Here is a 14,828-nt window from a genome sequence, read left to right as displayed (position 1 = left end):
CCAAGAGACTGGGCCCTGGTGTGTGTGTGATGGCCAGAACCAAATAAATTAATAAGCAATAAATATGTGCTTCTTGGAGGCATTTGAAACTTTTGTCTAATATGAAGCTTGTATTTTTGTAACCCGCAAATGTAACTTGTAACTGTTTGTGGAACTGAGTAGGCCTCAAAGACAAAGCTATAACTGTGTGATGATGATAAAAACTGGATTCAACTGCCCAGCTTATCTAGTACATTTCAGAAAGGACATCTCAAAAAAGCATAGTCAAAAAGTTTTGAAGGGGCTAGATTTAGGTGGGGTAATGTTAATTTTAAACCTGAAGATGTTGTGTTGCAATTTGCTTATTGGGTAAACCCAAGATTGGGCAGTAACTTATTATAATAATTGCTAACACCTTTTAACCCCATAGGATAACAGCTATAAAGCAATATTATGAATGGCTATATAACTAAAAATTAGCATAATTAGAATATAAAAGAACACACACGTCATAGTAACCCTCGGGAAGGACGGAACAGAAGGGTCATTGCTGTCCCATATCCCACGGATATCTCTTACTCCCTGTGAGAGTGAGACCAGATCCTGACTGAGGGGCTTCCACCAGTATGCTTCGAGCAGCCCAGTGTAGAGACGTCTGACTTTGCTGATTCAACTTGCTGTGCATCTTCTAACCGAGGGACTACTGGTAAGTTACTAACCAATTAACCAAGAGTGGGAACTCTTGGTTAATTTCTTTATGTTTTATTATCGTTGTCAATTTTAATCTGTATTGTTATGTTGTCTGCTTATTTAGTTTAACCTTTTTATTAACTATTATATATGCAAACTATATCTTTTGTTTTCATAAGTAAAATTCATTCTTTTTTGTAAGTGAAACTTGTCGTTTCTTTCCTTTCCAACATCACTTTCTAGATCCCGAACCAAAAAGCCCAGTGGCTAATAAAATTGCAGTGTTCAGTCAGTCTGCAACTAAACTGATATACTCACAGTGCCCAGCTGGCCTGTGACATATATATGAAGTCTCCCAGTGAATGCGGAATTGTCCTGGTGGCGAAGTGAGGGCAAAGCAGCAGTGAACGTGGGTTACTGTTGCTTATGATCCTCAAATAATAAAATGTAAAGCTTTCACTCTTTCGTCAGTGACCTGTTTGTATCTCTGTACCACTGCTTCCTGTCTGCATCTCTACCGTCAGAACATGGGAGAATAGAAAAGGAAATGGAGAGTAGAATTATACCATTTTGTTTTATATTTTAATTCCTGAGATAAGCAGTGAGATTTACCAATCCAAACTAGCACAGTTTTTCAAGATCATATTATTGAATGCATGTCACCCACAGTACATAAAATCTTGCTATTCTTGGGAGTAGATAACTTTCAGCACTTAGAAGCCTGTGAGTGTGTCTCGCTATGAGATCATAGCTTGTATACACATTCTTGAGGTAGTTCATGTGCTGATAATGGATAAGGTGCAGTTGCCTGAAGCTCAACCTAATTGTTTGTGGACCTATAATCCAAGGAGCCAAGTGGGTTTTGCAACCTGCATGGAATCCTTTGCTGCCAGTGACTGAATGCTTTGTTACATGATCTGTCTAGTTTAAAGCTAGTTTAGCCCTGTTCATGTGTTGCCATGGCTGATCAGGATTGCAGTCTTGACATACAAGTCTCCTAGAATTTTAATGGGACTTATACTCCTGTGGCCAGATTAACCCAGGTATTTAGGTGCCTAAACAACTGTCTAGGTCTCCAGTGGCATTTGAGTCCTAACCACATTGTTAGCACCTCAATATCTCTTGGTAGAAGTACAAAACTGTGTACAATTGACATGCAGACGAAAGTGTTTCTGAAAATGAAACTCAAGAATGTAAGTGACCCAAGTGCTTCTGAAAATTGTGCCCAGAGATGGCACCCAGGAAAGTCAATCATAGACAGCACTGGGATTGTAGCAGAAGGAAAGGGGAAAATTCTCTAGCTTCGAAAACACTTTGTCCAGGGATGGATCCAGCGGTGTGGCTGCACCCCTTTCACCAGGTAGCAGAAGCAGCAGTTGTGGACTTTAGGTCCCTGAAAATGTAAGAATCCCCCTTCCCTTTCCCTCCATACTTAGAGGCACATCCTTCCTCTCCCATTCTTACCTCCTTTGCCTGCCACTGCCAGTGCCCTCACTTTCTCAAGGGCTGGGCTCAGCCCAGGACACTGGCAAGATCAGGCAGATAGGTCCCCCTTTTCTGCCTTTCCCCTTGGGTGCTCCCTATAAGCCCACGAGCAGGCACAGGAACCTACCCACCTCTCGACAACATGGGTTAAGCCCAGCTGCAACAAAAACAGGCTGAAGCAAGACAGGAGCTCCCCTTGCCCTCAGAACAGTGCAGACAGCGGAGATTCTGGCAACAGCAGCCAGGGGAGAGGAGGAGGCATACTTCTGAGCATAGAGGGGAAGGGAGAAGGGACATGACTGGTTAACTTTTTCAGAACTTAGTCCCTTGCTGCTTCTCCCTGCTGGCCCCGGTGGGGAGGAAGGGAGGGAGGAGGCTGACAGTGGCAGGCGCTATTGCTGTCTCTGCTCATAGAATCATAGAAAATTAGGGTTGAAAGAGACCTCAGGAGGTCACATCTAGTCCAATCCCCTGCTCAAAGCAGGACCATTCCCAGCTAAATCACCCCAACCAAGACTCTGTCTAGCTAGTTCTTAACAACCTCCAAGGATGGAGAGTCCACAACCTCTCTGGGTAACCTGTTCCAGTGTTTTCCTATCCTCCTAGTAAGAGGTTTTTCCTAATAGCTAACCTAAATTTCCCTTGCTGCAACTTGAGACCATTGCTCTTTGTTCTATAATCTGCCACCACTGAAAACAGTCCAGCTCCATCCTCTTTGGAACCACCCTTCAGGTAGTTGAAGGATGCTATTAAATCCCACCTCAGTCTTGTCTTTATTCTAAACTAAATAAAATCAGTTCCCTCAGTTTGTCCTAAGTCATGTGCCCCATTCCCCTAATCATTTTGGTTGCCCTCCACTGGACTCTCTCCAATTTGTCCGCATCCTTTTTGTAGTGGGGGGCCAAAAACTGAACACAGTACTCCACATGTAGCCTCACCGGTACAGAATAGAGGGAAATAAACTTCCTTCAGTCTGCTGGCAACGCTTCTACTAATGCAGCCCAGTATTCTATTAGCCTTCTTGGCAAGAAGGGCAAACTATTGATTCATATGCAGCTTATTGTCCACTGTAACCCCAAGGTCCTTTTTTGCAGAGCTGCTGCTTAGCAAGTTGATCTCAAGCCTGTAGCAGTGCATCAGATTTTTCAATCCAAAGTGCAGAACTTTGCGCTTGTCCTTGTTGAACATCATGAGATTTCTTTTGGCAAGCAAATACAGGATATGCAAGGTGATGCAATGCAAAGGACCTAATATTAGTGATACTGAAACACAAATCAAGACTAAATAGGGTGACAAAATTCCAGAGGGGTTGATAATCTAGATCAGTGGTTCTCAACAAATATGTCACAGCACCCTGGGATGCCTTTAGATCCTTTCAAAAGTGCCATGGGACTTGAGCAGTTAGCACTCTTAGGTGTGCAAACAGTGATTCACAAGATAAATCCAAAGACTTCAAATAGGAATCGAGTGTTAAATGCATGCTGACCTGTTGTCTGAGTCCTTTGTAACAGAAAAGCCGCTCTATTATTTTTCCATAGTGACAAACTGTGAAAACTTAGGACCTAGCATTTTTCAAGAGATACCTCAAGCCTAACAAGGGGTGCGTCAAACCAAAACAGTGGAAAACTACTGATCTAAATCTTGCGTTTAGAAGCTAATGTTATTTCTTCTCCTCTGATTTCCACCCTTGTCTGTGCCATTTAGCAGCAAGTGATGCTTACTGTAATCATTTTATCTTTGAAAGAATAATATGACTGTCTCCTGGTTGCAATAAAGAAATCCATAGTCATGTAACAATTTATTTCCATGACAATTTATTGAATAACAAAGTAAAACAAAACAAAAAAAACCCAGTGGTTTGGACTATGCCAGCTCTCTTTCTTTAGGTTTTTCAAGATTATGCAGTGTATTGACTTACTGAAATGGGTAAACATGATCCAATCCTGAGAGTTCTCCACTTGTTTTAGTTCCCTGAAGGGAGCTTCAGTGCAAAATAATCCTTTTGTTTAAATAGTTCACTTGCTGCCTCTGCCCTAATGTATCTTCTGGCTTTCAGAGCCTGGGACAGTCAAAAGTTAGTCTCTTCACTTTGTTCTCCCTATTTTGAGGTCATTGCTGGGACTGCCTTCCCTTCCCTTTTATTTCTTGTTCTAGACTAGGGCTGTCAAACTTCAGAATTGCCAGGGGCTACAGATTCCCCAGCCACATGCCTTGTGTACCACAAACTCCCTGGGCTGCTTGTCGTATGGGATGCACACTACACTGTATACCCCCCGCTTTTTAGGGTATCCCCCCATTGCACTGCACTGCACTGCACTGTATTGATGCCCCTGTGCTGTGCTGCGAGCCCTCCACCCCGCTGTGCTCTGGACAGCCACTGTCGTGCTACACCAGTCTCCAAGTCCCCTGAGCCTCCTGGGCACAGGTTCTCTCAGCCTTGTAGGCCCTGCCATCCCCACTCCCAGGTGCAAAATCAAGTGGAAGCTGAAGAAGGGAGGGGGAACCTGAAGGCTTGTGGCAGCAGCAGGAGGAAAATAATGGGAGGGGGTGGCACCCAGACTGGAATCTGGGGACCACAGAACTCTTGGGGACTACATGCAGGCCATGCGCTGTTAATTAGGCAGCCTTAAGTCTAGACTTTCTGTTTCACTTTATCTTCACTTTTCTGGATGCTCGCTTGACATGTTGAGGCCTCTGTTTCAGAAAAAGACAAGTATTTGTCTTTTGACTATTACACTCCTTAGCATGTTATCTCAAAAATACTCCATAAAATAGACTCTGAAATCACCAGTGATTTCTGAATAGTCACCTCTGATACCTTTCTCTTTACTGGCCTCCTTACCTTGCTAGCTGCAGTACCTCTGGTGCCCAGCTTCCTTTGGCAGATGGGGAGTTCTTCTAGTCCTATGCCATATACCACCTGGGAGAACTGGAAAAGGAAATGGCATATACCTGTTCTTCTCTTACTCCACTTTTCTTTTTACAGAAAGAAAAGTATCCTATTCCCATTTGGAAGAATTCTAAGGTAAACGCTATGGGTCCAATCTACTGTATGTGTGACAGAGTTTAATGCCCAGAACTTTCAGAAATACATTTTTCTGTCACGTACCTGGTAATTCCCTGACTTAATCAATTGTGACTTATCTTCAGTGGGCTTTGAAACAAGATTTGTATTACATAACTGGAATATCAGACCAGCTAAAATGTTTTATGCTCTAGTGGCTCATTTCTGCAAGATAGTCTGAGCAACAGCTAAAGGGGATTTTCTGTGCAGTACATTAGTCCAGAGTAATAAACTCTGGGAGACTACTAGCATTATCTCAAAAAGGATGTAGTTGTGGATGTATCTCCTAAGTTCAGCTACCACCCATCCAGTAGAAAACATCCCCTCCTCCCCAGACTCTCAAGAAGATTTTAGAAATGTTTGAGGAAATCTGGAAGTGGTCCTCTTATCTCCAACTTTCAATACTGTGCCATCTATCCATGTCAACCACTTGTTTGTGGGAGATTTGGCCAAATATTTTACTTTCTGTATCTGTATCTGGATTATTTTTATGATCTTGTTGATTGTTTCTACCTTACAAAGAAGGGTAAGAATTATGCAGCATGTTCTGGATATTGTTTAGGTCTATAAAACTCTAGAGACGCATGATTCTATGTGGGTATAGAACAAGACAGTAACACAGTAAAGCAAAAGTCAGCACTGTGAAACAAGCTAGCCACAAAAGTGGCAAAAGTACAAATATAGCAGGCCCAAGACTCTCTTTACCCCAGCCTTTGCTTCAAATCTTTCTCCTTTGGTCTCTCTGGTACTGTGATGATGAGTTGTGTGATATGGAGTCCAGCCTTCTCTTTGAACTGCCAGTGGTGAACATCAGATGTCTTTTGGGGGAGGTTCTTCTTCCACAACTTCAGCAACTGAACTTATTTCCATTTCTGGGCTTTAATCTAAAAGTACCAATTTGGGTCCACCTGAATTTCACTCTGTGAGAGGGCTCTCTCTCGCAGTCTCAATTCCAGGCATTCAACAGTGAGTGGATAGGTTTTGAGCTCAAACTTATTGGCAAACAAACATGTCGAGTTATATAGCCACTTGAGGTCACCTGTTCCGTATATACAAATGCCTCTGACATAATGGCCTGCAAAGGAAGATGACGATAGCGACATCAGAACATAGGCATTCTATGAAGAGATGTGAAGCTAAGTTACTGTAGCAACTCTGCAGCTCAGTGAAGCAGAACAACTCAATGCAGCTTAAACCTGTTTGAATTTAGTTTCTCACTCCCCTCAGGAATTAAGCACAATCCTTGTTTTACAGGTCCACAACAAACACATGAAGAGTGACTTGCCCGAACCACCCATGAAGTCTGCAGTCTAATCAGGTGTTTAGCCTACCCTGAATCTCAGTCATGTAGCTTAATTAACTATCCCTTGACTGGCCTGTGTGGTGGTAACCTGGACTCACTTTAGAGGGGGTACAGAGCTCTAAGAATCATGTTTCCTCAAGTTGCCCAATGTTTAGGCTTGTGATGGAGCCACCCATTCTGGGGTGGCTACTGTTAGCGAAGAGAATTGTTTAGTGCTCCCGGGCTATAACCCTCTAGCAACTGGCCATAAACTGAGATTCTTAAAATGGAGACAAATGGACCACAGCCTAGGTGGAGCTGAGGGTTAGAAGGTTCCTAAGGAGACCTGCAACCCATTTGTAAATAGCTTTCAGTGGTAGCACAGGAAAAAAAATATAAATATGTATACTACCATGACAACCTCCATGTTTCTTTTCCATATCTTTCCACTTTATAGCTCTCAGGTCACCTTCCCATGATGCATTGGGCATGGAGCCAGGGACACCTGCAATTCAATAAGAGAACAAAAATGTTAGTCTTAAAGTTTATGAGTTCAACATTAATTTGATGCACAGCACCTTTCCCTCTGTGAGTTCTGGGCAGACTTCTCAGCAGAGCCAACAGAACTGGAATGAAATCAATGGATTCCAGAAATGTCATTAATTTTCAAGAAATTAAACTCTGGATCTCCAAGCTGAAAGTAGCGTTTAAAGCATGAACCAGTTTATTGTTCCTTTTGAGTGTACATCCCAAGACAAATGAGAACTTTCTTTTGTAATGATCACAGTAACAGATACTAGCCAGTGCTTATGTAACAATTACCATAGTCAAAAACGCTGTTCAAACACTAGCTTATTTGATCTATGCTACCACCTTATGAGGTAGCAGAAAATAGCATCTTTAAGCCATAGAGATGGGGAACTGCACCATAGCAGAGAAAAACCTTACACAGTATGAACAGGTAAATATGTCCAGGCTACTAGTTGGTGGAAGAGCCTCCATTTACCTGTTAATAAGGAAGTCCAATTTTAGCCAGGTTTTAGCTAACTTATTTACTGCTCAACAGCATTCTAAATACCTTATTATCAACACGTCTTCATTTAAAATTATCACTGAGATTGTGAGAAATACAATAAAAACACTTATGTAGCACCTCTGTGCATATATAGGGGGTGGTTGTAATCCCTCCAACATTCTTAGTCTAACTAGTAAACTTGTGGCAATAGCAATGTTCAGTGCATTTCCCAAGTATGGTAGTGTAATAGTGCTGCTGTGGCCATAATAGTCCAGAAACTGCGAGGAGCAAGAATTTCTTAAGGTGATGCCTTTTATGGACTACTACTACATGGTACTAGATAGTTGGTCCAATAAAAGATATCACCCTAAAGAATCCTTGTCTTTTCCAAGTATGCAACTTACCACGTTAAAGCCAAAGTTACTCTGTGGCAGAACCAACAATGTGTGGGGAGCCAATATGTAAACTTAAAGTCACAAAAAATATACAGACTAGGACTTGTCATCTTTTGGAGTGAAAATGTAAACAAGGAAAGGACTAGTGTGTCCAAACCCAAAGAATGAAATTGCTTTTCATCTTTCCAACAGCCTCTGTGCTTAAAGTATTCCAGAAAGATGGGTTATATTGCTCTCCTGATCTGGAAGAAACAGTCAGGGCGAGAAAGCGTCTCTGTTACGTTCAAGAATAAAACAAAGTTGCTGGGTTTGCAGTTACCCAAAAAGGTTTATATTATGTGGAATTAGCTGAATGTTTTGCCCAGTGGTTCAGAACTCCCAGTGTTTTGGCTCTAACAACAAACTTCAGCTTTGTTTTATGTGACTCTGCCTTTTTCTTGTGCATAGGTCATCCCTCTGTCCTCAGCACAAACATTTTTTTGATCTAGTACATAGCTAATTTTAGAAAGTGGCAGACCACCACTGACTGAATCTCCTTGAGCCGTAGAAAAATTTGGATTAGTCCAGGATAGACTGTAGTAATGCCGGGCAATAACAACTATAATTAGTTTGGATGCTTTGTTCCCAGTCTGATCTGGTTGGTCAGTGACTAATCTCTGAGATATACCAGTTACAACAAACATTTGCTTTTTTTGTCTTTCACAAGGATGGTATATATTTAAATCTGAACTTCAAACATAGGCCGTACTGATTATTTTTCACCTCTTAAAGCCTTCTTCCCTCCAGCCTGTTAACAAAATGCCTGTGCCCTGGTGCCATCTTGCTCCTCTGAAGAAGCTGTTGCTGTCATCAATAGTGTGATCTAATTATGTGACATGGAAAATATTTCCAGAGGAAATCCTGCTTTAAGAGACGGCTGCTTTTCTGTAGCAGCAGGTAAAGGTGAACAACTGTTTAGGATTTTTTCCCCAGAGTGAAAATGGCCACTCAGAGAATAAAATAATTTGGGAACAAGGATTAAATCACTACAGGTAGAGTTTCTCCTGCAAGAGTGAATGCCTGTGTATGTTAGGTTCTGAGAAATGCCACAGTACAGTCCTCCAGTATCCCAGGGTGCTTTGTGTTATTCACTGGACTCCACTGCTGCAGCCAGGCAGCAAGCTGATAGGGCTATGCAACATTTCGACGGGTGTTTCGTTTTGAAGCTGTTTTGATGCATTTCAAGCTCGAAACAGTGAAATCAAAATGAAACAAAAGGCTTCGAAACAGCTTCAAAACAAAACATTTCGAGTTTCAAAGCTGGGCCTACAGCTAAACAGAAACTAAGGAGAGGGAGGGGGAAAGGACTGCTCTCTGATACTGACATTTAGCTCCATGTTCAATTCCTGAGCTCTCTGATCGCTTCCTTTAGCTCTTCCCAGGGAGCCACCAGCACCAGCTGCAACAGGAGGACTGTGGAGCTGTGCCAGGATCTTCCCCACGGAGCTCAGCCCGATAGCAGAAGAGCCAGTGGCGGAGCTGCTCCGAGTGCAGCCCTAGCTCTGAGCTCAGCCCTGGTGAGCACAGCCCAGGGACTGGAGGCTCCACAGCCCCATGGAGCTGAGCCTGGTGGTGGGAGGTGATGGACAGCCAGTGGCAGAGCCACTTGGAGCACAGCCCTGGCTCCAAACACAGCCCTAACCAGTGGCTCTCCCCCACCTTCCACTGCCAGACTTAGCTCTGTGGGGCTGGAGGAGCTGCTTGGAGTGCGGCCCAGCAGCTCGGAGTGCAGCCCAGTGGCAGGAGGTGGGGAGAGCCAGGGCTGCACTTCAAGCGGCTCTGCCAGCCCCGCAGAGCTCAATCTGCCCTCCCAGCACTGCCACCGAGCGCCAGGAAGAGCCTGGTGCCGCCCCTGCTACAGCCCCAGGAGCAGTGGATGCCACCTGCCTGCAGCTGCTGGGCTGCATCGTGCCCTGAACCCCCTAGCGCAGCCCAGCAGCTGCAGGCAGGCGGCATCTGATGCTTCTGGGGTGCAGCAGGGGTGGCACCAGGCTCTGCATGCAGGATGACAGGTTGCCACTGCCGCCTGGGGCCAGCAGGAGCAGCAGTTTTCCCAGCGCTGGGTGTGGGCTGCGCCCAGCACTGGTCCCAAGTGGCAGCCTCCTGTCATCCCGTGCGCAGATCCAGGGGCCTGAACCCCCAGGAGGTGTCAGGCACAGACCCACAGTCCTCCCGGGCCTGAGAAATGCTATTCAGAGCATAAGTTGGTACTTTTTGGTGAGCTAATTACCAAAAGCAAATTCCATTGTGATTTAGTATGCACAAGCATTACTCTAACAGATGACAGATTAGCTATAGTGTTTTGTACACAAAACAACAGACCCTGGCAGGAATTCAGTGCACTAATATGACTATAGTGACAAGTTAGTCTAGTGACTGACTGACCAAATTTCATTTTAAGTCAAACTTTATAAATCAAACAATTTGGATACTGTACAGCAACCCTTAAACCTTCTTCTATTAGATGAGAGTTTTGCTATTCTAAACTGCCTTTGATGTTGAGTGGCAAACTAGTGAACTGGCATTTAAAAGAAAGTTTTGTTTGTGACTAGCCTCAGTATGAGTTTGTTTAGCAAAGCCAAACATGAACACGAATGGACTAGCAAACGGACTAAACAGAAAAGTATTGTTGTCTCACTTTCTTCCTTAGGCAGAAACAGATGGAATATACCTTCCTTGCAGTGGATGATAATAACTCTACTGTTAACACTTTCAAACTGCAAAGAGCAGAATATCAGAGAGAAATCTTCAAGTTTTTCCTGAAAAACATGATTTTTGAATATTTTTGGAGAAAAGTGACAGAAAAGAAGATGATGAGTATTTGTATTTACTTCCTTTGAAGTATAGCTCCTCTCTTTCAAATAAGGATGTCTAGTCAGTAGTCAATGACCCTTTAACAGCACAAAGAGATGGAATGGTGCAGCAGCAAAATCTCACTGGGGCTCTGATATAAAACTATATAGGCCAGCAGCTAGAGCTTAAAATGGGTTATATTTCATAAATCCTACTCGTGTTGGGTCTTTCATCAAATGCTATGGAAAATCATGGCTCTGGCTTCAGAGAGAACAGAAGAAGCCAGTAGCTCTGTAAGAAGATCAGCTGTAACTGGGGGAGGAAAACATGCATTGTTCTGTTACTGCTAATGAATGACCATATACTACTTTGGAGAGTAAGGAGGGGAGATGAAAAAAGGATGTGATATGAGAGGAAAGGGCTTATGGCAAGGCTTTGCAGTCCTGTCCCACTGACCAGCAGTTAGTCTGCTCTGAGAAGAGAATGCACTGCACTCCATAAAAAACTATCTGATCTCCCATTATCTTATGACCATACCTGAGAGCCCTGGATGGGCTTCAGATTGATACTGGGTTGGTATGGGTACTAAGGATTTCTTATGCTAAGGAACGTCTCCTACCCCACCCATTCCCATCCTAACCTTCTGCCATAATCAATGATTTACATGTTAAAACAAAAATCTAAGCAATCTGGGCACCATAAACTGGTTTAACTACTGAGATACTGTGGTCACCCATGCCTAGAGGAAGGGCACTAGGAAAAAAAGGATAATCTTTAGATTTGCTAATACTAAACAGGTAGATGATTTAGACTTCTTGGCTTAAGCATTTTCATTTTTCACGATCAGCGTGGTATGAGGAGAAAGAATGGAAGTGGAAACAACAAATGTCTGGGGAAGCGGAAAGCTGATGATAGATGGATGAGAAAGTGAAGGGGGTCTGTAGACTCAAAGGCTGCTTCAGAGAATGTGGGACAGAATACTTTAACAGGAACAAATGTTGGACTAGCATGCAAAGGTCCATTTATGAAGAGAAAGTTGTGCCAATTCCCTGCAGTAACAATTTACAGTGATCAACTTGGGCAGAGCTCTGCCAGTTTATAGCAGAGCACATGAATCCTGGACTGGCTGGAGTGGACTCTGTATGCAGTGCATGTCTCAGGCCCTGTGCTCAGTTCTCATCAGGCATGCACAGATGTAGCATGCAAGTCAACTCCAAGACCCAGGGGCTGGATGATGAGGCCAGGTCTGGCTTGCACGCCTTGTCTCTGACACCCCTGATTTAAATCGATTAGCTTGTTCCAACAGGGATCCTATAATAGTCTTTGACTATATAAAATTAAGGCTGTTTCTTCTACTTGTGATATGACTTATTTGGAAAGTACTTGACACTGGATGGGAACTTGGAAACCAACTGAGAAAAGAAACAAAGTTCTTGGGGATGAGCAGTCTGTTTGTCTAGTCAGGTGTGGTTCTCAGATTCCATTCCTGTATCTGCTGCCGAGCATTCTTTGAGAAGTATGAGGCCTCCCTGCCCCCTGGGCTACAAGCATTTCCTTCTAGTCTGCACAGCCCTGGAGGTAGACTGGCTAAAAAAAGAGACTTGAAAATAAAGGCAGTGGACTCAGACTAGGATCATGCTAGAAGGCAATGTGTTGTCCTGCCCCTGCTTAATCAGACTCTGTTTTTTTTTTCTTTTTTTTTTTTTCATCTGAAGTTCAGTGATCCCTGATTGCATTCCCAAGACCTGAGAGGCTTCCTGCTCATGCCCATTTATTCAACTCCAAACCAGACAGAGCACCCAAAATTGACCTGTGTTTGCACTTGCGATGCTCAGGCTCATGCTAGGTACACATCATCATGTGAAGATGCTGTAGCACAAACAAAGTTCATGTCTTTTCAGTTTCAAATCAGCATCTTGGTTCTGCGTTCAAAACTTCCCATAGTGTAAGAGCAAGTTCCCCACAGACTAGTTGTCTGCACCACCCTTTATTAGCGTGGTGTGTTTCACAGGATCATTTCCTTACGTAAGGATACTCAATGCAACTAAGCTAGGCTTTTTTTCTTCTGTCTCATTTACTGTACAGAGAACAGAATGTCATTGTCAAACAGCATACAAGTCATTTCAAAATATGGGATCTATTCTTCTGTCCTGAGACCTAGTAAGATCTTTCTGCCTGGCTTCAGGACCTGGCCTCTGTATGTGTGAAGCCACATCTGGGGAGCTATGTACAGTAGGACAAATCCAGACCTTGCTCTGGAGCACCCATGCCAACAAAACTGTTTTGCTGTTGCTCAAGATAGATTTGACGGGGTGGGGGGAAGAAGGAGACGCACAATGGCAACCTCACAGTGGCTTCCAGCATCAGTGTACAGTGGCCATGTAAGCATGAACCAAACTACCGTGGAGTCTTCATTTTCTTTTCCTCTGGGACTTTACTTGGGGAATAACATGTAAAATGTGAGGCTTCCTGAATAAAGCATTCTTGATTTGGAACCAGGAGACCTGAGCCTTATTGAGCTTTGCCACTGGTCAGCCGGGTGGGGGGCCAGTGGACCATCACTTAACTGTGACTCAGTTTCCTTGCCTGTAAAAGCAGAGATTATGACATCTCCTTTGCATTGTGCCTCTGTGTACGGGTTTTGTATGACCTGACAATGTAATAGTACAGAATGTGTCAGCCCGCAAATGTGTGGCCCTGGCTTTGGTTCTGCTCTTTCCTTCCTTAGGAAAGCAGCCAAGAGCTTACCTGGAAGGCCTCTCACACTACAGAGACCTAAACACAGCCTAGCTCGTAGCTCTGGTCTGGTTTTCCCTTCACCGTCTCAGTATCCAATAAAATGAGCTGCTGCTTACAGAAGTTAATGCATCTCTGATTTAGTCTGTGAAAGCAGTGCTTGACCTCAGGGCCAGATCAGACTTGCAAGGCTGTCATTGAACTCACGGCTCACTCCACTGGTCCAAAAATCTGGCAGCGAGGAAAGTAGCAGCAGTGTCGCCTGCAGCTCCCCTCCTGCCAAAGGCCCAGGGGAGCCCCGTGGGCTGAATGCCGTAGCTCTCACACAATACATCAGGGTGTGGGACTGTTCTGTGGATGTATCTGACATGACCTGCTAGACCAGCACCCAGCATCACACCCACAGGCTGACTCCATGCTGGATCAGACCAGCGGACTGACCCCGTGGAGGAGGTTCAGACCCCTGCCACCCACGCAGCTGGCAGAGCCACGAGGTGGAACGCTGCTGGTTTATAAGGTGCCAGCCTGCCGGGGCCCTCTGCTCAACCTCAGGTTCCCCCCGGACCTTTCTTCCTGCTGCCTACCTGGGATCCTATTGAGTGTCACCCAGAAATGCTCGTCGGGGCTATAGGTGTCTTGAGACCAGGCAAGCAGCTCAGTGGCCCGCGGGTCGCGAAGCACGAAGTCCACAAAGGGCCGCGCCAGGGCCACGTAGGCAGAACCAAAGTAGATGGTGAGGTTGCGGGGCGGCGGGGCCTTGCGGCGTGGGGTGCGCGCCACCGCCCAGGTGGCGGCAGGGTCGGTGGCGTTGCCCAGGTGCTCCTGGTACACATAGCGGGTGCGGACCTGGGCGTGGGTGGGCGGGAGGTCGCCAGGGGTCAGGCTATGTCCCTGCCAGCCCCGCAGGTAGCGCACCACCTCCAGGTTGGTGCGCAGTGGGAAGTCCTGGCCGCAGGCATTAAGCAGGTAGCGCCAGGGCACGGCGGAGCCCGCCAGGTCCTGCAGGCAGTGCAGGTCGGCTCGCAGGCGGGAGATGCCAGCATAGACCACATACTCGGCCCGCGAGGCCACGAAGGTGTTGGGGAAGCAGGCGGCCAGGCCGGCCACGGCGCGCTGGAAGGCGGAGGGCGCCTTGCGGTCCACGTGCAGGCAGTACAGGTTCTGGGGCGCGTAGATGGCGCGGAAGAGGCGCTCGAAGGTGTCGAAGTCCTTGTGCAGCGCCAGCGTGTAGGCCAGCGGGAAGGCGGCCTCCTCCGCCGACAGCGGCCGGGTCACGTAGCGGCTGCGGGACACGTAGTCCCCGCAGCCGCCCCCAGCCTCGGCCCCGGCCCAGGCCCCCGGCAGCGCGGC

The 14,828-nt window shown here is 45.5% G+C and overlaps 1 protein-coding gene across 1 annotated transcript in view; it reads right to left on the bottom strand.

Moving 5' to 3' along the window:
* Positions 1-5,109: 5,109 nt before the first annotated feature.
* The window catches only part of GCNT2 (glucosaminyl (N-acetyl) transferase 2, I-branching enzyme (I blood group)), a 34,061-nt gene continuing 24,342 nt past the window's right edge, over positions 5,110-14,828 (bottom strand). Inside the window, exons 2-4 of the mRNA XM_019518659.1 lie at positions 14,063-14,800; positions 6,913-7,005; positions 5,110-6,293 (exon numbers count right to left, since the gene is read on the bottom strand). Of these exons, the coding sequence (XP_019374204.1) occupies positions 6,103-6,293; positions 6,913-7,005; positions 14,063-14,800 (1,022 nt within the window). The 3' untranslated portion in view covers positions 5,110-6,102. The remainder of the gene's footprint in view (positions 6,294-6,912; positions 7,006-14,062; positions 14,801-14,828) is intronic.

Source organism: Gavialis gangeticus, unplaced genomic scaffold (assembly GCF_001723915.1).
Source record: "Gavialis gangeticus isolate Ggan-Ray unplaced genomic scaffold, GavGan_comp1, whole genome shotgun sequence".
Taxonomy (NCBI): domain Eukaryota; kingdom Metazoa; phylum Chordata; order Crocodylia; family Gavialidae; genus Gavialis; species Gavialis gangeticus.
The sequence above is the reverse complement of the archived record's forward strand: the minus strand, read 5'-3'. Positions and strand labels throughout refer to the sequence as shown.